Source organism: Rattus rattus, chromosome 1 (genome assembly GCF_011064425.1).
Source record: "Rattus rattus isolate New Zealand chromosome 1, Rrattus_CSIRO_v1, whole genome shotgun sequence".
Classification (NCBI taxonomy): domain Eukaryota; kingdom Metazoa; phylum Chordata; class Mammalia; order Rodentia; family Muridae; genus Rattus; species Rattus rattus.
In genome coordinates this window covers 8,471,378-8,494,151 of record NC_046154.1, presented here as the reverse complement: position 1 = coordinate 8,494,151, position 22,774 = coordinate 8,471,378, and the positions used below count along the sequence as shown (strand labels likewise).

The window sequence follows — 22,774 nt, the reverse complement described above, 5'->3', positions numbered from 1 at the left end:
AGGGTCAGCAGACCTTAGCACTGTCTCCATATTGGCATGCAGAATTCAAAAGATCTGAAGTCCTTGAGCCATCACCTAGATTTTGAAGGAAGCCTGAGACACAGGACGGTGTGTGGTAGGTTGGGTCCCCCGGGCAGCTCTGAGAGCTACCGGTGAAGCTGTGTGGATGAAGCCTGTGGGACTGAAGACCCCGGGTGTTTGAAGATGTCTGTGAAGAAAGCTGGGGAGATAAGGAGAAGCAGCCCAGAAGAGACCCCGTGGTTACAACGGCAAGGCTCCAGGGGTGGGGCTCCCCAGCCCTGCAGAGCTTACTTGCTGGACACAGAGCTGTGAGTGTAATATTTACTTTGATAGGTTTGGGCTTTAGCCTGGTCCTTTTCTACTCACCCATTGGCCCTGTGTGGAGTAGAAGTTTGCTTTGAGCTGTTGCATGTTTGGAGTTTGTGACCACCTGCTTTTTGCCAGGGCTGACAGCTAGTCTGAGTGTCCCAGGAAAGGTAACTTTTGGCTTTTGAACCTTGTTAGAACTCTTAAAGCTTTGAGTTTCTTGGAGGTGGGCTGGATACAGGGTGCAAAGTGAAACAGGCACGGGTCTGCTGTGAGCAGAATCGAGAATGTTGCTGTGTAAAGTGACATTTGTGAGTGTCAGGCTAGCCAGGGTGGACACTTGCCTGGGTTGACTGGGATCTGTCAGTGAGGTTCCTTCATGTCCACCAGCTGTCTCTTGAACACCAAAGGCCAGGGTCAGAGAAACTGAGGCACAGGCCCAGATCTGGTGTGTGCAGTTGCACTGCATTATCAGTGCCTTGTGCAGTTCGGATGTGGACCATCATGGGGTGCCTTGTGCAGTCCAGATGTGGGCCAGCATGTCCCTTAGGAGCTGGGAGCACACCCAGCCATGCTTGTTTCTTCCAAAATCTTCTTGGGACCCCAGCCCCTGCCTTGTGTTTTAGCACTGTCAGCATTTTAGAGACAGTGCCCGTTGGCGGGCTGACAGCAGCTTGCTGGCTTTAGTAAGTACCGCCTGAGGCTGGTCGGCCTCTCCACTCTACTCTAGTTTGTTTGTTTGTTTGTTTGTTTGTTTGTTTGTTTTTCAAGGCAAGGTCTCTGTTTAGCCCTGGCTGCTCTAGAACTCACTCTGTAGACCAAGCTGGCCTTGAACTCACAGAGATCCTCCTGCCTCTGCCCTCTAAATGCTGGCATGAAAGGTGTCCACCACCACCTTCTAGATTTTACACTAACCCTTCTTTCCCTCCTTACTATCCCCTCCCACACTAATCTCTCTAGAGCATTACAATGGTCCAGGCCATGACCCCTCTACACTTACAGTGATTCTCCTGCCTCCCTGCCCTCTCCATGGCCTGAAATCTCTGCTACCATCCTGCTCCACTTCCCCCTTGATCGGGCCAACCACGCTGGAAGTGCAGCCAGCTTGGCCTCAGCAGCCCCTGGGAAGGGTCTGGACCCAGCTCCTGCTCTGTGGGGACTCACAGCTCCTTGTGACTCTGTGCCCTGAGCCACTATGGTGGGCTAACACTCGCTCAGCTCTGAACCCCATCTTTCCAAGGCTGTGAGCATTGACTCATGGGGGACTCTGCTGAAGTTTTGATTGGTGGACATCCCAGGCTTTGGACTTAATCTAACAGTCCCTCTCCTGCTGAGCCCGGCCCGCTCTGAGCTTCTGCAGGTTCCTGGGCCAGTGGGAGGGCCATGGATCCGATGGTGGGCCCAAAACAAGCCCAGTGCAACCCCTGCCCAGACCTCGAGTGCGGAGCTGTAGGCCCTTTGGCCTGCACAGGGGAGAGCTGGAGCCAATAGCTGGTTCTCTGTTCCTGTGCTTAGAACTGGGGTGCTTTGTGCCTCTGTGACCCTGCTCTTTCTTTGAGAAGTGGGCTCTTGACTTTCTGTGTAGGCTGGACAGGACTGGCACCTTATGTGGGTGGAACTTTGAAGATGGTGCCTGCAGCCAGGTCTCCGCTCTCTTCCCCTCCCCCTCACTAGGGTTAGCTGAACCTTTCCACTTCCCTAGAAAGTCCTGCTAATAAACTTGTAATTTCCTGCTGGGCAGTGCTGTCACCTCCCAGCACACGAGGTGTGTGACTGTACTAGTGCCTGGGCTGTCTCGGAAAGACGGGGTGCCTCTCAGACGCATGGGGTGCCTCTTGGATGGATGGGGTGTCCGAGAATAGTGAGCACTTGAGCTTTCTAAACTTCCTGACATCTGTAGGGTGGATCAGTCTCATTTGGTACTTTTGTACCTTATGATCCCAGTGCTTGGGACACTGAGGCAGAAGAATCTTGAGTTTAAGGACAGACTGTCAGGTTGCATTAGCAAGACCTTGTTTCAAAAATAAGGCTGCAAGGGACCGACAAAATGGCTCAGTGGGGAAAAATGCTTACCATATGAACCCAGCCAGCTGACTTTGACTCCTGTGATCCTCATAAAGATGGATCCAGAGATTGTCCTCTGACCTCCACATGTGTGTACTGTGGTACATACGTGCACGTGTGTGTGCACACACACACACAACATGCACAAGTACACACGATGATGATGATGATGAAATTTAAATAAAAATAAGCAAATAGGGCTGGCAGAATGGCTCACTGGGTAAAGGCACTTGTCACCAAGACTGATGACCTGTGTTCAATTTCTTCACTAGTTTTCACATAGTGGGAAGAGAAAACCAACTCCCAAAAGTTGTCTTCTAATCTTTACCTTCATGCTGAATCACACATCTGCATAGGCGCACACACACACACACACACACACACACACACACACACACACACACACACACCCCTAAATAAATAACACTTATCAGGCTGGAGAGATGACTCAGTGGTTAAGAACACTCACTGCTCTTCCAGAGGTCCTGAGTTCAATTCCCAGCAACCACATGGTGGCTCACAACCATCTGTAATGAGATCCGATGCCCTCTTCTGGTGTGTCTGAGGACAGCTACAGTGTACTCATATATAATAAACAAATAAATCTTAAACAAACAAACAAACAAAAACAATACTTACTATGATAGAGGCTGGTGCTGCTGCCTCCTTTGGCTCTACACCCAGGAAGTAGATTGCTAGATTGCGGGTTGTAAGAGGTCAGCATTGGCTCAGGACTCCCAAGTCCAAGTTCTCAGCACAAAGGACATAATTTTGCTCCAAAGGGACAAAGGGTAGGGAACAAGAGACAAAGACGAGAGGACAGGAAGAAAGGGAAGGGAGCAAGGGAGAGGGGAGGAAGATTCATTTGTTCTAGAGGACAAACGACTGCCTCTGGGAGAAGCCTTAGACAGATGTTTATAAATGTAAAAGGGCAGCCCCTGTATTAAGTGAGGTGTTTGATTTTAATTGGCTGTGTTAAGTAGGTGAGCCAAAGGGGGCTTTGATTGTTGGACTTCAGTACCGTGATAGCTGTACCTGGAAGTCATCCTCAGGAGGAGGAAGTGGCCAAATAGGCCACTAGGCCTTGGAGGCTGGCTTCAGGAAGGTAAACTAAAGGTCTTTAGCAAGGCAGAGCAGTGAGGAGCAGGCCGAGGCCTGCAGAGCTGTCTGCACTGTTGGGCGCCTAGAGTTTGTGTTTCCAGTGTTCGGAGGACCCTGTACTGCTTCCCATAGTGGGCCTTACATTCTCACAGTATGATATTTTAATGATTTTGTGTTAATCAGTTATGCAGTATGAAATTTGCTGCTGGTGGCATCACATCACTATTCAAAGAGTTTAGCTCTTGGAGCATTCCAAGTCTCAGAGTTTGGGTTGGGAAACATTCCCTCTAGAAGAGAAGCCCCGTGCCCTTGGCACTCACCCATTTCTCCTCTGCTCTGCCATGTCTAGGGCATCTTGAGTCTCCCGGCCTGCCACATCTTGCTGGCCTTCATCAGCAGGCGGGCTTTGTGCTGCTTCTTTTCTCTGGCTGCTGTGAATGGGGCTGCTATTGAAATTGCATTTGCAGGTCTGTCCCTCTGAGCATCTCTGTCCCCGGGTGTGGAACAGTTGAATCACACTATTTCTGTCTCCAGTTTCCAGCCATTGCCCAGAAATTGCCCCTTTCTCAGTCCTTTAAGAAGGACTGGAGATGTGGGACAGTGGTGGGACACCTTTAATCCCAGCACTTGAGAGGCAAAGGCAGGGGGATTTCTGAGTTCTAGGACCGTCATGGCTACATAGGAAAACGCTGTCATGTGGAAAAGAAAGAAAGGAGGGAGGGAGGGAAGGAAGGACGGATGGATGGACAGACAGACAGATGAACTGGTGACTGTGAACTGCCCTTGCTCTGAGTTATCTGACTTTGTCATTATTGAGACAGGCTCTTGCTATGTAGCTCAGGATGGCCTGTAAGTATATGGGTCACAGAAGTGTGCCACCATTTCTAAGCAGCTGCTGTTTTGACTGACATCCTCCCAGGGGACGTCGTCATGATTTTTTCACAACAGAGTGAGGTTTGTGGAGAACTAGAAAGGTGCTGTCACTTTGTCAGCTGCCTAGGATGTCACCTGACACCATTGTCAGATGCTCCTGAGGAATTTGGCTTTAAAATGAGAGTCATCCAGTTGCTGACTGTGTGGATGGAGGACTTGTTCCCCGGTGTGCGGTTCTCCCTCTTCTCCAGACTCACCAGCTACGCTCCCCTTTCTCTTCAGGTGTCACCATGAAGCTCATGGATGAGGTGGCTGGGATTGTGGCTGCGCGCCACTGCAAGACCAATATAGTGACTGCCTCTGTGGATGCTATTAATTTCCATGACAAGATCCGGAAAGGTAGGAGCTCTCTCTGTGAAATGATGGGCAGCTCTTTGGGGTTCCTGGTGCCACTTCACTCTGTGCCCACACCTGTATCTGCCCGTGTCCCACAAGAAGCAGGAAGAGAGAGAGAGCTGTGCTTTGCCCTTCACGCATGCCGGTGAGGCTGATCTGACTGGGATGGCAGAAGCCTCTGTCCCTGAACTCCAGCCTTAGCTCACCCTCTGCACACAGGGAGCCCTGTGATTCTCTCACTTGAACAGCTGCCACCCTGCCTTGTCGGTTTCCTCCTTGTGGAATAAGAGGTGACCCAAGACATTACGGACAGACAGTGATGGCAGGAGCGAGCGGTGGTGCCTCAGGCACTCCCTCCTTAGCCAGCCCTGCTCACCTCTCACCTCTCACCTCTCACCTCTCACCCCTCACCTCTCACCTCTCACCCAGCTTAAGGGCTGCTTGGGAATTCTCACCTGATGGAAATCTAACCCGTGGCTGGGCCTCTGGCTATAAATCAAGTTCATCAGTGTCTCAGCCTTGCGAGCATAGGCTCGGGGTGAGTCCAAAATGAGGCCTAGGATCCTGCACCATGGAAGCAGCTCATGGAGGGCAGTGGATGAGGCTGGGCCCCTGCATGGCTGATGACAGTCTAGGAGCCATACAGCCTAAGCCTTTTCGCTGCCTTGTCTGCCTGCTGCTGAGTCCAGAGCCTCGTGACCCCGGGTGCTTCCCAGCACCTGGCAGGGTTGCTTCATGGTCAGCGGAAGCGCTGTGAGGCTGGGGAGATACAGGGCTGTCCAGGACACACAGCAGTGACACAGCCCCTCCACTTGTAAGAATTCATCTTACTGATGGTATTTGCCATAAACACAGACAGTTAGTGCCATTTTACAGTTGCCCATGACAGTGGGCCTTGTCTGTTCTAGCTTGCTTCTGGAGGCCTTGTGTCAGACGCCCTGAGTGCTTTGCTGCTTGTAGCTCAAGCCGTGAGCCTTTTAGGAGAGGAGAGTGAGAAGTTAAGTCTGGTTCTTCCTGCCGGCATCATGTTCCCAGAAATAAGACCTGGACTCAAAACATATTTACACATACTTAAGCCATGTAGCTAGACTCTTCTATGGTTAGATCATAACTAAAATAACCCAGTTATTCTAACTTACATTCTACCACGTGACTGGTTACCTGTGCTCAGGCACCATGCGTCTGACAGGTGACCCATCCCACTCCTCACTTTACCCAGAATCCTCTCTGCCTCTTGGATGTCCACCTTCTATTCTACCCTTCCCTATAGGCCATAGGTATTGTAACTGACAGGTGATGCCTCCATACAATAGAAAAGATTTTCTCTCTACAGGGGAGTCCTGGCGTCAGGTCCCATGCTTCCCCTTTTCTGGAGGGCCTGCCTAGTGAAGTGGCTGTTCATTGTTAAACATGAATCCAAACCCACCATGGAGAGCAACTGGTCCTCTCAGTCCTCCCTCGGGTGCCTAGGACTGAGAAAAGAACCCTAGACGGTAGCACTTCCCCCACATCCACCCAGCAGTAGCTATATCAGTAAGGCCTAGAGTCAGAGAGCCCTTAAAGCAGCTCAATCCTGGGGTTGGGGATTTAGCTCAGTTGTAGAGCACTTGCCTAGCAAGCGCAAGGCCCTGGGTTCGGTTCCCAGCTCCGAAAAAAAGAAAAAAGAAGAAGGAAAAAAAAAAAAGGCAGCTCAATCCTGTTCTTAGAATGAAGACATGTAGGGGGGAGACCCCCAGATCCTCACCCTGAGCCCCCATGTGGTCAGGAGCTGCTTGGAAAAGGGATGTCGAAGAGACAGCAGCTCTGGATTAGAGGAGCTGCTTCATCCAAGGGGTCGTACAGCAGATGAGAGTCAGTCAGCTCCTCTAGGGTCCTTTCTGCCACCAGAGGATGTGCGGCTTTGAGGACAGACTAACTTCTGAAGGTGCATGCATCTGCAGCACAGAAAGGGGTCCTCACTTCCGAAGGTCGGTGCCTTCTGGGCCGACACTCTGTATCGGCTTCCTCCCGGCAGTTTGGAGTGGGGGTGGGGTATCTATTACACAGACCCTCCTGGCTGGCCTGGTCTCTGCAGCTAGAGAGCTGTGGTCTTGGTGGTGTACATCTTTAATCCCAGTCCTCAGGAGTTGAAGGCTAGCCAGGGTTTCCTAGTGTGAAGCCCTGTCTTTAAAACAGTAAAATCTGATGTGAGGCCTCCCTCAGGGTCTGCCACAGTCCTTCTCTTTGTGCTTTTACTATACAGCCTTCTGGCCTAGAGAGTCTGAAGGAGACATTGGCTCCTCCCAGGGAGCAGCAGGTGACTGCAAATGATGACATCTCATTTGGAGTTTGAAGGAATTGGGGCAGCTCTGAAATAGTGGTTATGGAGTCCAGCCTACGTCCGTGTCAGTCTCCACAGGCTTGGGCACACTGTGGCCTAGCTTGTTTCCACAGAGATGTCTCCTGTGAGGTGCCTGTGTGTTGAACTTTTAAAGGGCAGCCATCCTGGAGTGTGTCCAGGGAAAAGAGGGTCCCTCCTCACATGTCCCTGGCTATATCGTCACCACAGCTGGGGTTGATTCCTCAGTAGAGAGGGCTCTGCCACCTTAGACATATGCATTCTGCGCTTTTACCAGTGACACAAGTCCCTCTGGGTTTGCAGTGACACAGTCCAAGTTGTGTCAGAAGCTGTGAGGAAGGAGGAGCCAACGACCCTGATGAGACTGCTGAGGTCACCTTAACCCTACGGCTTTGATGCCTCATGAACCCACTGTCCTTGTGACTTTCCTTCACCTTCCACCTTCAGAGAAGGTGTGACTTGCGTCAGTGTGTACAAGATGAGGCGGCATCCACAGAGCTCAGGGAACATTGCCTGAAAGATGGACCTGGCATGTGAGCTCTTGTTATTCAAAATGGTGTTAGCTCCCTGGGGCTGCTGTGTCAGATGCCTGCAGACTGGGATGCTTAAAATGACAGAAATGAGTTCTCTCCTGGTTTTGGAGGCTAACATCTGAATCCAAGCTATCATGAGAACTCATATGCTCTGAGAATCCATCCTGCCTCCTCTGGTTCCCTGTGTCCTGAGCCAGAGGCCATCTTTTTGAGTCTGTCTCTTAGAGGAAATTTGTCATTCAATACGGTACTTCCCCTGCCCCTGAAAACTTATGCCAACAGCTTACATGGTCACAGGACTGTCCCCAGAAGGCCAGAAAAGAATGTGTGAGTTTTAGCAGAGCAGGCTTTGCTAAGGAACTGTTAGCTGCACCCAGGTTTACAAGTGTAGGCCCAGTTTTCACAGCAGGGCTTCCATGTGGCCATTCAGGCCTTTGGCTGCCCCTGCTCCTGCAAAACAGCTGACTTGCGGTTTACAAACTTGCTTCTTTGAGGATAACTCTTCATTCCTGCTGAGAGCAGAGAGGACACACACTATCCCGCCTGTGGCTCACAACTTCCATGGCTACCTGCAGCATCCTGGTACTCTGAGGAAGGTGGCCACTCAAGCACACTAAAGGCGTAGGTTGAGTTAAGGTGTCCGTCCAGTGATTTCATCTACACACTAGGTCTAGTCCCGTTCTGTGTCATTGGCGTCTTGCCCAGTGAGAAGTGAGGAGGGCCAAGGTCCAGCTCTTTGAGATCAGCAAGAGCATCTCAGGACCTCCATGCCAGCACCATGCATGCTGGGGACAGGGCTGACTTTCCCGATGTCCTCCTCGATGGAGACATTAAATTCCAAGCAGTTTCCTTGCAGAGATGGTTCTTGTAAGTGCTACATAGGAAACCAAATTCAGTCTTTGCAGGTGACCAGCCTCCCAGAGAGGACGTTGGAAGCAGGGACTGTCTGAGGCTGCAGTGTCACACCAGCATCCATTGGCTGCTCTCTGCTTTCTTTCTTTCTTTTTTTTTAAAGATTTTATATATTGTGTATACAGCATTGCACCTGCATGTACACGTGCAGGCCAGAAGAGGGCACCAGATCTCATTATAGATGGTTGTGAGCCACCATGTGGTTGCTGGGAATTGAACTCATGACCTCTGGATGAGCAGACAGTGCTCTTAACCTCTGAGCCATCTCTCCAGCCCTGCTCTCTGCTTTCTTGAGATAGTTCTCTGTCCTGGCTCTCTGGCTCCCAGAACATGGAGCTGATCATAAACTTTGGAGTGCTTGGGAATAGCAGCTTTGTTAGTGTTTGTTTCGTTTTTCAAATTGCTGGCATATTGCTACAATCTATCTGCTGCACCTCAGGAGTAACACGGTCTGTTGGGGAGTCAGCTGGGGCAAGCTGCCAGCTTTGTGGGGCTTGCCTTCAGACTGGCTATCTGTGGCCTCAGAACAGGTCGTTCCCAACTCAGCCCCTTGACACACTTACCTTGGACATTGCTGATGTCAGCACCAGGCGCTGTGCTGAGACCCTGCCTTCCGCAGCCTGTTACCTCAGTGTTCCAGCCTGCAGACTTCAGCTTGAGGGGATGAGCCACTGGGGCTCAGGTTATTTCTTGGTGACCCCGTGACAAGACACAAGCAGGCATCCAGGGCACAGAAGAGCAGCGACAGGGTGAGTGGGAATGACATTCGATCTTCGCAGGCCAAAAGCAACACCATGGACCTTTGATGTTCATTTTGGATGTGGTGAGACTGTAGTTGCTTCCCACGTTTGAGTAGGTCCTTGTGTCTTCTGAGGCTGTGTGCAGTGGGTGGTGTACCCCAAGGTGTACTCCAGGTGCCCCTCACCAGCCTTTATGTAGTGTCCCCTTTCTGTTGAGTTTGGAGAGAGTGGGGTGGATAGTTGAGTTTTCTGCCTCTAGTAGTTCCCAGCATTCTATTCTGTTGGCTTTGCTTAAAAACAAAAACAAAATGCTGGGGGACCACGGCTGTGCACACCTTTGGTCCCAGCACCAGGGAGGCAGAGGCAGTTCCAGGACAGCAGGGCTACACAGAGAAATTGCCCGCCCCTGCCGTTCTGAGGTGGCTTCATTATGTTTGCCAGGATACACGGACTGTAAGACATCCAGACTAATTTTCATCTTAGTTATACTCTGCACTGTCCTTGTGGACTGAGACTACTTGGTGGGCAGCACGGTGGCCTCTAACGATGGAGCCGAGGGGCTGGGAAGATGCTCAGCAGGTAGAGCTTTTGCTGCTCTTACACAGACCTGGGATTTAGTTCCCATTACCCACGTGGTACCTGTCCAAAGCGCCAGCTCCAGTCCACAAACACTAGGCACACACAGGATGCACACTGATACATGTAGGCAAAACATGTTTACATAGACAGTGAACCTATAAGAAGGGTGTTTTGATGGCCAGTGCTGTGCTTCTGAGCCACTCAGTTCAGGCCTGTCCCTTGTCCACTCCAGCGTAATGGCAGGGTCTAAGACTCCTCTGAGCTCTGGGAACCAGCAGGGTGCTAGGTTCCTGCAGTCCACAGCCCTCTGGGTCTGCGTGTTTACTCACCACATAATGGGGATCCTGCTTGGCCCCTGGGCATTCTAGATTGGGAGCCCCATAGGCATTGGTGAGATCGTGATGGTGCATGAGGACTAGTTGGGAGGACTGCGTGGGGAAAGATGGGCTGTCGGCAGTGTCCCTAGAAGGAACACAGGGCAAGCCAGTCTGCCATTGTAGGGAAGGCCCTAATGCAGTCTGGAGGTCAGGTCAGGACAGGAGCATCTAAGCTTTAGGCCTCTTCCCCCTCCCCACCCTTTGCCCCCAGAGGACCTCCTTCCCCAGGCAGGCCTTGGCCCTGCAGGGCCGCTGTGTGCTCTGGGCCCCCAGCTCTTGTGGCTGAGGATTTGGTTTTCAGCTTTCAGTTAGATCACGTTCTCTCAGTGGCTGCATCAGGTGCCAGCTCCACAGTGGATTCCTGCGTCTGTGGGAGTTCTCCCTGGGGCTTGTGTGTGACATTGTGAGGAGCTCTCCTGGGACTGAAAAGGCCCAGTTTTGGGGTGTTTGTTGTGTGGTGTGGAATCCTGGCTCCAGATCCTCCCACCCACTTTGTGTCCCCCAGTCCAGTTCTCAGAACCAGCCGTTTCTGACATAAACTTGGAGTTAAAAGCATTGGATTTCCAACTTAGACATTAAACCATAAGCGGCCAGGATTTTGCTGTGGCGAATGGTAGGAAACGGGTTTCATGGATGACAGCAGACAGACACGTTCCCATCTGTTCTCTGGAATCCATAGCCTGGGATCTGCTCCTCACAGCGTGGATGTACTCAGCCATGCCACACGGTGGCCCTCACATGAGCCTTGGTCTTTGAGGACATCTTGCCGGTTTCTTCTCTCCGGCTTGCCTTGCAGCCCAGCTCTCAGTGGACATTTAGGAGAGGGCAGAGGTGTTGCAAGCCTTGGGTGACTAGGCTGTCCTCAGACCCTGAGCTGCTGACAGGCCCAGGATGTGGCTCAGGGTGTGGTCACCACTGGCAGATGCTCACACGTCACAGCCTTACAGCTGTGTCAGGCTACCTGTCACTGACCACCTGGCTCTTCCCTCCCTCCCAGAAATGGCCACGTCCTGCACTGAAACACCCTGTGTAAGTATGAAGTTGAATGTGGAATGGAACTTTCTGGTACTTCTTAACAGAATAGCCCACTGTCTTCATTGTTGTCTCTTTCTCACTGGCTGTCTCAGTGCATCCTGCAGGGCCTGTCTCGAAGCTAGGATGCTAGATGTGTGTTGTAGGGCCCTGCAGCCAGCACTGGTCCCGGTTGAGTAGGCCCTGTGACCCCCATTGGTTAGCCCAGAAGACCACCCTGCTTAAAGATGAGTAAGGATTCTGATGGTCACATAGCCGTCAGGGGGTCAGGCTCCCTTATATTCAGTTATAAGAGCAGAACCAAGCATCCCGAGACCAGAAACTACCAAGGTGGAGAGAGAAAGCCAGGCACTGGAGGGTCTGACACTGTAGAAGGGTGGATGGTGACAGAGGAGAGACGTCATATCTAGAAGCAGAAGCCAGGCAGAAGCATCATGTGCCTGAGGATAGGTATGGTAGACTTGAGACCCTAGGGGTATCTACAGGGGCAGTGACAGAGAACTAAGATCATGATCACATGACCCCATGTCTGTGTTGGCAAGAGGTGCACATCGCTACAATGATGACCTGTTGTCCTACAGCTCAGAGGATGAAACTTCAGCCCATGTTTGAGACCCATAGGGTTATAGAGCAAGCCTGACAGTCACGTGCTCGCGTCCATCCAGCATTAAAAAATGTAAACCCCTGACTCTCCTGTGGTGCTCAGAACATCACAGTGTGGCAGCACCACCCTGCCCAACAGGACAGGGAAGGTAGCAAGTTCAGCTTCCCCTGAGGAAGGACTGAGCAAGCTCATCCAGAGCCTGGCTGACTGATCCGCCCCTCCTGGCCTTGTGTTCAGTGAGTCTGGACCTAGTGGCCGCCAGAAATGTTGGGGCAGCAGTGAATGTCTGCTGTGGAAACAGATGACTCACACTGACTAATAATGACACACACTAATAGTTTGCTGTAACGTCTCGTAGTGGCCGCTGCCTGTGTTGCCTAACTCAGCATCTTAACTGTCCTCAGTAACATGGCTTCTCTCTGGCATGCCTGTAGAGACCGAGCTGGTGTCTGGTAATGCAGCGTCTCCGTGTCCTCCACAGGCTGTGTCATCACCATCTCTGGACGCATGACCTTCACAAGCAATAAGTCCATGGAAATTGAGGTCCTGGTGGACGCTGACCCTGTGGTGGACAACTCACAGAAGCGCTACCGGGCTGCCAGTGCCTTCTTCACCTACGTGTCCCTGAACCAGGAGGGCAAGCCGCTGCCTGTGCCTCAGCTTGTGGTGAGTGTCCTCAGGAGTAGCCATCCTGTCCTAACAGGGCAGGACCCAGGCCTGGCCCTCTCCAGGCCTGTGACCATGGACTGTGCTCAGGTAAAGTCAAGTCTTCCGAAGGGTTGCCTTGCAAGCTGCAGACTGTAGGGTGGGCACATGGGTCAGGTCAGACCTCTCTGAGCTCAACACCATTGCTGCCTCCTTATGATAGCACAGTGCCCGGATTCCTGGAACTGTGTGCACGTGCTGGGGTTTTAGGAGCACCTCAAGCCTTGTTTTCTTTCTAGGAGAACTGGGGTGGGTTAGGAGGACTGAGGCATGGGTCCTCCCAATGTGACTTTGGGCTTCTGTGTCACCCAATGACACAAGCTTCAGTTCTATGCTCCTGGGGCTCATGCAGATGGAGAAAGGGGTAACCCACTTGTCAGCTCTGTGACCTTAGGCAGGAAGTGAGACTAGAGAGTCCTGGCCAGCAGCTACAGGGAAGGCTTTGGAGGCTTGGGGTGGGAAGCAGGGAGGAGCCCTCTCAGGAGGCTGTGCAAGGGTGGGCTCCTATAGGAGCAGATTCGGAGCAGATTCAAAAAAAAGTTAAAACAGGGCCAGGGCCAAGGTCTTCCTGGATTGCTGAGGGGCGGGGTCTCCAGCATCACTCAAATGGGCACAAGCTTCCGGATCTGGAAGTAGAGAGGGCTGGTGCTTCTGTGGGCGTGGTCTCAGCACTCTGCAGGAAACCATGGGTCATCCTTCCCAGCTATGTGGTCAGGTGCTCCGTTTTTGAGCTCCCAACAATGCAGCCAGAATGGGCTCTGGAAGTTGGGGTCATGTACACCATGCGTTCAGGTTCCAGGCCCATGACCTTCCCCGAAGCAGTAGAAGCTTTGTCCTGAGTAGCACAGGAGCACTGCTCAGAGAGGCGGCAGCAGGACACCATGTGTTGCAGTGAGTGGGAGAGAAAGGTGTCCATCCCAGCTTTGAGATTCGGTCCTTGGTGGTATCCTGCAGGTCCAGGCTGCTACCTCACACTTATAGAAGATGCTCCTTTGACATTCCTTGGTTCTTCACTGAGCTGGGCAGGAGAAGTCAGCACAGAGGGCTGGGGAGGCTCTCTAGAGAAGGATTCTGCTGGGCTTGGGTATGCTTGGGAACCAGCCACGCAAGCACAAATTCTGGACCCCGTACACACGTGGACTGCACACGGCCATGTGTGCATGATGCCCCTCCTGCTCCTGCCTGTCCCCACCCCCATTGCCAGCCATCTTCAAGATCCTGTCTATTTTTAGCTCCCTCCCCAGGGCCCTGCTGACACAGAATGCAGCCTCATTTGCTTCTGTGGAGGTGTTTCCTGATGTGTGGAGGGCTTGTGTGCCAGGATGCCTATAGTTGCTGCCATACCAAAGCTGTCGGTCACATTGGCCAGCCTATGCAGTGAGCATGACCCATTCCTCCTGCCACCCATGCTCCCCAGAGCAGCACCCTTTAACCTTAGAGTGGGATGAGCTGCAGGCTTCTGTCTGAGCTGTGGGAAGTGGGAAGACATGTTAGAAGAGCAGCCTCCTGTGGTTCAGGACCTGTGCCTCCCTGGGACCCAGTACCTCTACTGTGTGATTTTTTTTTTTCTCTTTTAGGCCAGGGTAAGGGAAGTGCTTTGAGGAAGGTAGGACCCATATGGAGTCAGTGTTGAGCTGAGGATCCCTCTGGCCCTTTGTATGGACAGAACTTGCCCCAGTTAGACTGCCATAACTCAAGGGCCCCAACAGGCACTCTGTAACCAGCGAATGCCCAGCCTTGGGTCTGAGGAGGTAGGGAGCCCACAGAGAGGATTTGACTTATATGTTCTCAGAAAATCTGGATCCAACTGCAGGGAGCCAGCTGCCCTGTCACAGTGTCCCAGCCCATAGTGGTGCCTCTCATGCCCAGCTGTGTGTACCTTGTGAATGGCACACAGGCAGGTGGGCTAGACTCTGCCTTAGCCCGTAGCCCTCAGGTGATAAGAGCATATGGTCCAGGTTAAAATGGGGGCAGTGCAGGAATCAGGACTCTGGCCAACTCTCTTCTTTCCAAAGCGAGGCTTGCTCATAGCCAGCGGAGCTCAACCAAGTATCAGTGAAAGGTGCACTTTTTTATCTAACCGACCCAGTGCAGCAGCTCAAGTCCCCAGGCAGTGGTGACGGCCATGTTTGCCATGAGCCCTGATGTTAGAACCTTGTGGTGATGTGACAGAAGCACCTGCTCCTTTCTTGCTGGGGGCAGGGCTTATGAGGGTGAGCACTGAGGCCAGCAAGATGCCACAGCCATCCCTCACTTCTGGGAAAGGTGACCATGGAGGGAGGGGTCTGAGAATGAAAGGGACAGGTGGTTAGGGTCTTTGGAGGCCAAAACATGTCCTTCTGTGTGGCACATACGGAGTGTGGAGTTGCCATCCTCATCCTAACAGGAAGACAATGAGGGAGGGCTGGACAATGACTTCCCAGGACTTTGGCTGGCACTGTCAGTCCAGGAAAACAGTGCCTCACCTCTTCTCTGTACCTCCTTTGAATCAGACCTGCTGGTTGGCCCTGGGGCTGCTGGCCTCCATTCAGGTTCTAGGCCAGGTACCTGCAGCGTGACTGAGAGCTACCTGCTTGTGGGGCCTGCTCCTTGCAGGAGACTGCATCAGCCCAGATGACTCAAGAACCAGCTGGGCGTTTGGTCGCATTGTGACCACACTACCATCCCCTACTGGACCTGAGTAGACAGTTACTCAGATACGGCCTCTGATTTTCCACAGAGGTTGAAATACAGTTTCTGTCTAATCTGTCTCTCTGGGCTCTGAGAGCCAGGGGCAGAGAGGGAGGCGACATTCCTGACTCAGCACTACAGAGGCACATACAGCCTGCTTGCAGGAAACAGGAAGGAAGGTTCTCACTAGGGCTCTTATCCTGGGGGAAGGGAACAGGGGCTCCAAGGAGACACCACATGCTTCTGCAGGCTCAGAGGGGCCATGTTCAAGCCTAGAGAATTCACCATGCACAGGACCATTGAGCACTTTTGTGCTGGGACACTGTCAATGTCTTTGGAATCTGAGGCCTTGTATCTATCTCCTCTATTTGTTCTCAGTGGCCTTTGGCCAGAACAGACAGTACAGCACCTTGGCACATCTGCTCCAGGAAGGCATGGGTACTGCCCAGCCTGAGGAGGCTGCCCAGCTGAGGAGGCCTCCTCTTCCTTCCCAGGCCTGCTCTGCATCCATCCCATCTCTTCACCACCTCTTTGCCCTCCAAGCTTCGGGTATCTCTTGAGGACCCTCAGGTCCACACTGCCATAAACACAGGATGCACAGAACACAATCACCCTGGCCGTCTGCCAAGCCACTCTCTTTCCCCCAGGGGTTTACCAAAGGGCTCCACTAGGGCCAGCCCAGTGGAGTAAATTGGAATAAGGGTTTGTCACCTCCATTCATGATCCAGAAGAGGTACTGACCACAGAGCAATGAGGCCACAGGGTACCACACTGTGGTGGTGTGAGCACTGCCAGTCCAGTGGCCAGGAGGCCCATACACGGAGACCTACCAGTCATTGTTCCTAAAGGCATGGGGAGGAGAGTGTCACAGCCCTCTGAATCCACTGTCATAGAAGGGAAGTGGTAGGAGCGGGAGGCAAGATGAGGCCTGGCACCCCAAGATAGGTTTTATGGTGGCCAGCTCTGGCCCCTGCTATGTCCTGGGCAGGACACCCCAACTCCACCATGTTAGCCTGCAGCACAGTTGGTGCTCCATATTAGAGTACTGTTGCTAAAGCCCTCAGACCAGACACCCCCGGGCTCGTATGCAAAGGCTCAGAGAGTCCTGGGAGCTTGCAGTGGCGGGGGGATGCGAGGAGGCTTCCCACTCGTGTGTTTGCACACAGCATGTGTCAATAAGACACACTGATGCCAGCACTTTCCTGGCACTGGGTGCACCGGCTACACCCAGTCATGGCTCTGTCATCACTGCTGGCCCTGCCAAGCCTGCTGCAGTTGATTGGCGGTATCAGTGTTTGTTACAAACTACCAGTTTTGAATCTGGCAAGAAGGCCATACACACCACTGTAGATTATGACTTCCTTAGGGTTTTGTTGTTGGTTTTTTAAGATTTATTTACCTTATGTATGTGAGTGCTCTATCTGCACATACACCTACATGCCAGAAGAGGGTGTCAGGTTCCATTACAGATGGTTGTGAGCCACTGTGTGGGTGCTAGGGATTGAACACAGGACCTCTGGAAGAGCAGCCTGTGCTCTTGACTGATGAGCCACCTCTCCAGCCCAGGACTTTGTCGTTTGGGTCAAGTCTGGTTTATTCTGCTGGATCCAGGTCCAGTTGTCTCCTGCATCAGGGGGAGAAGGGCCGCGGCAGAGCCTGAGACGAGGACCCCGCTCTGGCCGGGGCTCAGCCAGTGTCACTGCCCTTAGTATCTTGGTTGCTGTGTGGACAACTAGCATAGGAGCTGTAATCTTGGCTGCAGAGACTAAAAAGTCCATGCTCTTGGGAGACGCCCTCACAGGGGCTGATTCTCCCTCTACACAGCTAATCCTCTGCCTCTGCCAACAGCCTTCCGGTGGCCTTTATAATGGAATTTCTTACCCATGTGGGAACAACGTTGCTAGATGTGAGCCCATCCGTGCAGGTAGCAGGAGCCCCTGGGGAGGGCGTTGATGAGATTTCCTCAGGACCCTAGACAGGCACAGGGAAGAAGTGGCAGAGCCAACTGCTGGGCCCTGTGCCTCCAGGTGCCAGGCCCAGCCCTGCTGGACTGGGACTCTCTTCTTCCCTCCCAAGTGAGTCCTGTGCTGAATCTCACTGTCTAGCCTGATGACCTACACACACTGTGCCCCCTCCCAACAGGCTACACTAATTAGCAGTTTTCACTGCTGCTGGAGTGTCCGAGACCCCTCATGGAACACTGGAGAGAGGGCGCAGTGTGGCTTCCTAGGATGTGTCCCTCAGTCTAGCAGGAAGGTGCCAGTCACCACTGGATGCCTCCTTTTAGCCGAACTCACTAATTAGGAAAAGGACAACCTATTGATTATGCAGAGAATAGGGCTCAGCCGTCTGTGCTGTGTTCCAAATGTGTGTTCTTGAAGCACAGAGAATGCAGAGTGGAAACACTGGGTTTGTAGTGAGGTTCTGAAAGCCACAGGCTTTCCTCCGGTGGAAGCAGGCCCAGAAGACGGCACTTGGCAGGCCGTGTGGAGGAGATGCAGATTGGAGCAGGAGCTGCCAGGCAGGGGGAAGGGCTCAGCGCCCAGTGCCAGGCAGAGCCTGAGCATCCAGAACGCGGGGAACCTTTAACCTGCGGCCGGGGAGTGTCACCCTGGCCTTATGTTCCTCTGAGTGGGCAAGCTGCCCTCAAGGCCCAGCTGACTTAGATGACCCCAGGCTGCTGGTTTCTCGTCCCAGGCCACTGCCTGGGTGAGCAGATGCTCAACAGAGGCCGAGCACTCCTTGAGCACCTGCAGCCCCAGAGTGCATAAGGCCTCAGGTCATCTCAGAGACAGCCAGTGACTCCACAGATGGTCCTGCCTGAGAATGTGTGTGAGGGACACATGCTAGGCCACAGGGAACGCTTCAAGGGTCCACAGAATTATTTTATGGTGAGGGAGCCTGGCAGTAGTACATGTGCGACTTCACGGTCAGGTCAGTGGAGGCAGACTCATGCCTATGTCAACCTCCCCTCCCTCCTCCTAGGTCTGTTGGTGCCTTCGTTCCGTGCACCCCAAACCCCACAGTCCCTTTGCTTCACCCTTGCTTTTTGCCGTGGCATGAGAAACCTACTGTGGCTGCAGGCAGGCGGTCTAGCAGCCAAGAGCTGCCCATGGCCCATGACCACCAGCTCCTTTCTTCCTGGCGACAGCCTTGGGTCTCCCAGGGAAAAGCTTTGGCCTTCTCCCCACCTCCCTAGCTCTGAGAAATGCACACCGTATGTGTTTATTTACTCTGCTGTGGAGGGGGTCGGGCTGCAGGAAGTGGCAGCTGTGCCATGGTGAGGGCTGTGCACAGGGAGCCATCTGTCTCATTCTGTCAGCTCCAGACCCAGCAGGGACATGGCGGTTCTGTTAGGCACTGGGCAAGAAAGCCCACCAGCCCCCTGAGCCAGGGTCCTTGGTTCCACAGGGACAGGCCCTGCCTGCCTGCCTCTGCCACCACCCCCCCCCCCACCCCCACCCCACCCCGCTGTCGGATGTGTGCTGCCCTGATGGAGCCTCCAGGGGAGAGAAGCCTTTGTCATCTTAAAATGGCGGTGAGGCGGAATTCAACTCCTTGGCCTGCTTGGATTCTGAGCACAGCATTCTGAGAGCAAGCCACTGTCCCTAGAAATATGAGTGATGAGGCCATCAGTTGGCACATCCCTCACGGGTCCTCACCCTCACAGCCTTGGCTATGCTCTCCTGGCCACCAGCCCACACATCCATCACCAGGCAACGTTCATTTTGGGTGAGGGCAGATCCTGGTGACGAGGTCACTGCAGACATTGAACTTGGAGACGCATGAGAGCAGCCCCAAGGCCCAGTGCCAGGCCCCAGCCTTGCCCTCCGCCCTGAGCTGACCGCCACAATTTCCTACACTTTGGCTTAAGCCTCGTAGGGTCCCACCATTGATGCCCTAGTGACACAAACGTCCTGTGCCATGAGGCTCACATTCTGGAGCTACTAAGGCCTGTTGGCTGCTGAGGCTGTGGGGTCTCTGTCACAGCTGGTCATGGGTACCTTGCTCACCTTCCCTGTCCAGGCCCTGATGACCCCCTCATCACACACACACACACACACACACAATCAATCTCTTCCAACCTCATTGACTGGGAGGAAGGTTCCAGGGAGTATGAGGAGTTGGTCCAGTGTCTGACTTTTCCTGTGAAATCATGTTGCTGCCTCTCTGGGAATGTGGATGGCCTGGCATTTAGTGTTGAGGTAACCTGGGTTCTGCTGGCCATATATGGCCCTCTTGCTGATTACTTCCGTCCATTGTATTGGCTATGGCTTGGATGTTCTGAGTTACTGGCTACCTCTGGGCTCTAAGAGCCAGGGATCCCTCCTGACTCTGGCTCAAGGAGAATATTGCCTGGTAAGGAAGAGTTAGACCTGGGGCTAGAAACTCTGTAGGGTTGAGGGGCTATTAGGCCATTCCCTAGGGGCCTCTCTGCTGTGAGACAGAGAGCCCCGTCCAAGCCAACAGGAACCACAGTTACACTGGTCCCTGGTGGCAAACACTTAGGAACTCCGCCTTAATGGCCATGACGATTTTCCTGTGCCTAAAAGGGGAGAGCCACTTCAACTGGTCTAGGAAGCCAGCTCGGCCCAGCCCCCCATGTAGTAGGACCCAGACTCCATGCACGCAGCATGACCTCCCTGGCGAGGTTACTGCTGCCATCTTCTACTATAGCTGAGGCTAACCACCAGTGGTGCCAAATAGAACATAGCTGGAACGCCACCAGCTTTCAGCACCTTTAAGCCCCTTTCCCCTGTGAGAATTGAGTCAGATGTCGGGATTAACTCGGTAGGGATGAGAGTGAGGAGGAGCAGCCTGCCTTGGAGTGCACACAGGAACCCATGCACACACAGCATGGAGTGCACACAGGAACCCATGCACGTACAGCAGCTTCCATAACCCTAGGAGCAGCACCGCTATAGGAGGATGAGGAGAGAAAGCACAGAGAGATTGTGTAACTGCCCCAAGTGACACAGCAGGTGAGCTACAGAGCCTCCTCCTAGACTCCTGCACTGTAGCTGCCTGCTAGGTCAAGTGTTTAACCAGCAGGAATATGTAAGACAGCAAGCCTGAGGGTCTCTGAATGGGAAGGCCTGTCCTCTGAGAACAAGCCTGGAGCCCTCCTGGACTCATGCTGTTCATTGGGTGAAGATAACCTTCCTCTGTGGGGTTGCCAGCCTGCTTGGAGATCAAACCTGGAGATGACCCTGTCTTGGTCACTTGCCTCCTAAGGAGGAGTGCAGAGCTCCTGGGCAGAAGCTCGAGGCCATGGGAACTGGTGTCCCTCCCCTTACAGAGTTCCTGGCCCCTGGTCCACCTCTTTCCCACTCAGGCAGCAAAGTCAACAAGGGTCCCAGCCTCCTAGAGCTCAGAGGTAGCAGTAACTCAGAACATCCATAGCTGTAGTGAAACACCACAGACTAGGTGGCATATAGCCAACAGAACACAGCCTCCCCAGGGCTGTAGAGGCCAGAGAAAAGCACATATGAGGCCGACTGATCAGTACAAAGCACGGTACCAACAACCACCCGACCAACGACGTAGGAACAAACCAGTGTGGGGAAGTCTCAATTTAACTGGTTTGTGCACATGGGTTGTACTTTGAGATTTCAGATCTTAGAGTCAATTCACAGTTTTCTGTGGGAGATCACCTAGTGTGCAGGTGCTCACGCCCGTGTGCCTTGGCTGGCAAAAAAAGCCGTACTTAGCAAGGGAGTTGCTCTGCACTTTTTATTTGGACCCTTGAGTCTTCTGGGAGGAGCGTTCTTCCTTGTGTGGGGTAACCCTGATTAAACTTTGCTATGGCTGGGCATGGTGGCCGATGCCTTTAATCCCAGCACTCTGGAGGCTGAGGCAGACAGACCTCTGAGTTCTAGGCCAGCCTGGTCTACACTGTAAGTTGCAGGACAGCCAGGGATACACAGAGAAACCCTATCTTGAAAAACAAGAGATTCCGTTTCTGTATATGCACCTAAGACAGGAACCGGAGCCGCTGTGGGAGGCGTGTCAGCGTCTTGAAATACCTCACATCTCATTGGCTCCCGGCTGGCACAGCCTGGACAGTTTACACCTGGTGACATTTAGAGAGCAATTGGGGGAAGGCTGGCGGAAGGGAGTATCTGGTGTGACTTGACATTAAGTCTCTGGCGGGTGGTTCTCCTTTGTCAGTGTACTGCATGTCTATAAAGCATGTAGGGCTAAAATTAGCTGCCAGGACTTGGTGTCGTCCTGGATGAAGGGCGCCTGCCCCATTTCCTTGGCCTTCGGATACCCACATGGTGTACAGCAAGATGCTTCCTGCAGACTTAGCACACCTCGTTAGACCCAGCTCCTCAGCCAGGGCAGTGCCGGATGGGACCTACCGTGACATCTGCCCAGGGGGTCATGGTGAAGCCAGGCCATCCCTAAAGATGAAGTCCTAGCAGACCGTAGGATCCCCAGCAAACCCAGCCTACAGCTGAGCCCCCCTGCTCAGTCGCTCATGCCCACTGATGCTGTGATCCCAGATGCTTAGGCTGCTCAGCCCAACGTGCCCCTGCCTGAGGATCTCAGAGTCCAGGGCAAGGTGGTAGGGTCCCCTCCCCACCGAGTAGGACTGTAAGGCCTTTCTCAAGGCCATAGCCACGCAGCGTCCTGCTCATCCCTTTGAAACAAGGTTGGACAGTTGTTCCCTGGAGTGGGGCAACCCCTCTTCTCCCTGACACTTGTATACACACACACACACACACACACACACACACACTTGCATGCATGCACATAGACACACACTTTCTAACCCCACAATCCATCGCCAGAGAGCCTGGACTTGGGATTCCACATTCTGGGGAATGTGTGGCAGAGCTGGGCCTGGCACCCAGAAGCCCCTTGGCAGGGTCCTTAGTACCTCCAGGAACAGTGCAGACACCCATGAGCTCTCTGGTGAACCTAATGCATTCCTTTTTTGTATGCCACAGCCGGAGACGGAGGATGAGAAGAAGCGTTTTGAAGAAGGCAAAGGCCGCTATCTGCAGATGAAGGCGAAGCGACAGGGCCATACAGATACTCAGCCCTAGATGTCTTCCTCCCTCCCATCCTGTCCCGTCCTGGGTCAGCACAGTTGTGGCAGTAGTGCCGTGTGCAGTCACTTAGAAGTCGCCCCCTTGGCCAAACCCCGATTTCCTTTGAGAGCTGGTGTTGTGAAGTACCGTGTGGCAGTGTTACCTGTGGCCTGTTCCCAAAACCTGTGCACCAAAGCTTTATTTATATCCCTCCAGTCCCTGCTCCCCATGTTGTCCCAAAGGCCATCGTGGACACCAGAGCACACTGACTGGCCTGGAGAAGCCAGCACCACTAATAAAGCTGCTGTCTGGCTGGACCCGTGCAGTCTAGGTGGTCATTTGTCTGCGGTGGGGAGGGGGGTCTCCTCTCTCTCTGGAGGTCTGCCTCCTGTTTGCAGCCTCGCCCTCCATTCCTGTGAGTTCACTGCCTCCTCCCTGGCCCCACCCCTCCCAGCACCGGCTCTGGAACCCTGGGACCCCACT

General features: G+C 53.2%; 1 protein-coding gene across 3 annotated transcripts in view; it reads left to right on the top strand.

The window, feature by feature from the left end:
* The window catches only part of Acot7 (acyl-CoA thioesterase 7), a 91,091-nt gene extending 68,483 nt beyond the window's left edge, over positions 1-22,608 (top strand). For all 3 annotated transcript variants that reach the window (XM_032893935.1, XM_032893927.1, XM_032893943.1), the window contains exons 7-9: positions 4,648-4,764; positions 12,358-12,542; positions 22,208-22,608. In XM_032893935.1, coding sequence (XP_032749826.1) covers positions 4,648-4,764; positions 12,358-12,542; positions 22,208-22,306 — 401 coding nt within the window. In that variant the 3' untranslated portion in view covers positions 22,307-22,608. The remainder of the gene's footprint in view (positions 1-4,647; positions 4,765-12,357; positions 12,543-22,207) is intronic.
* Positions 22,609-22,774: the final 166 nt, after the last annotated feature.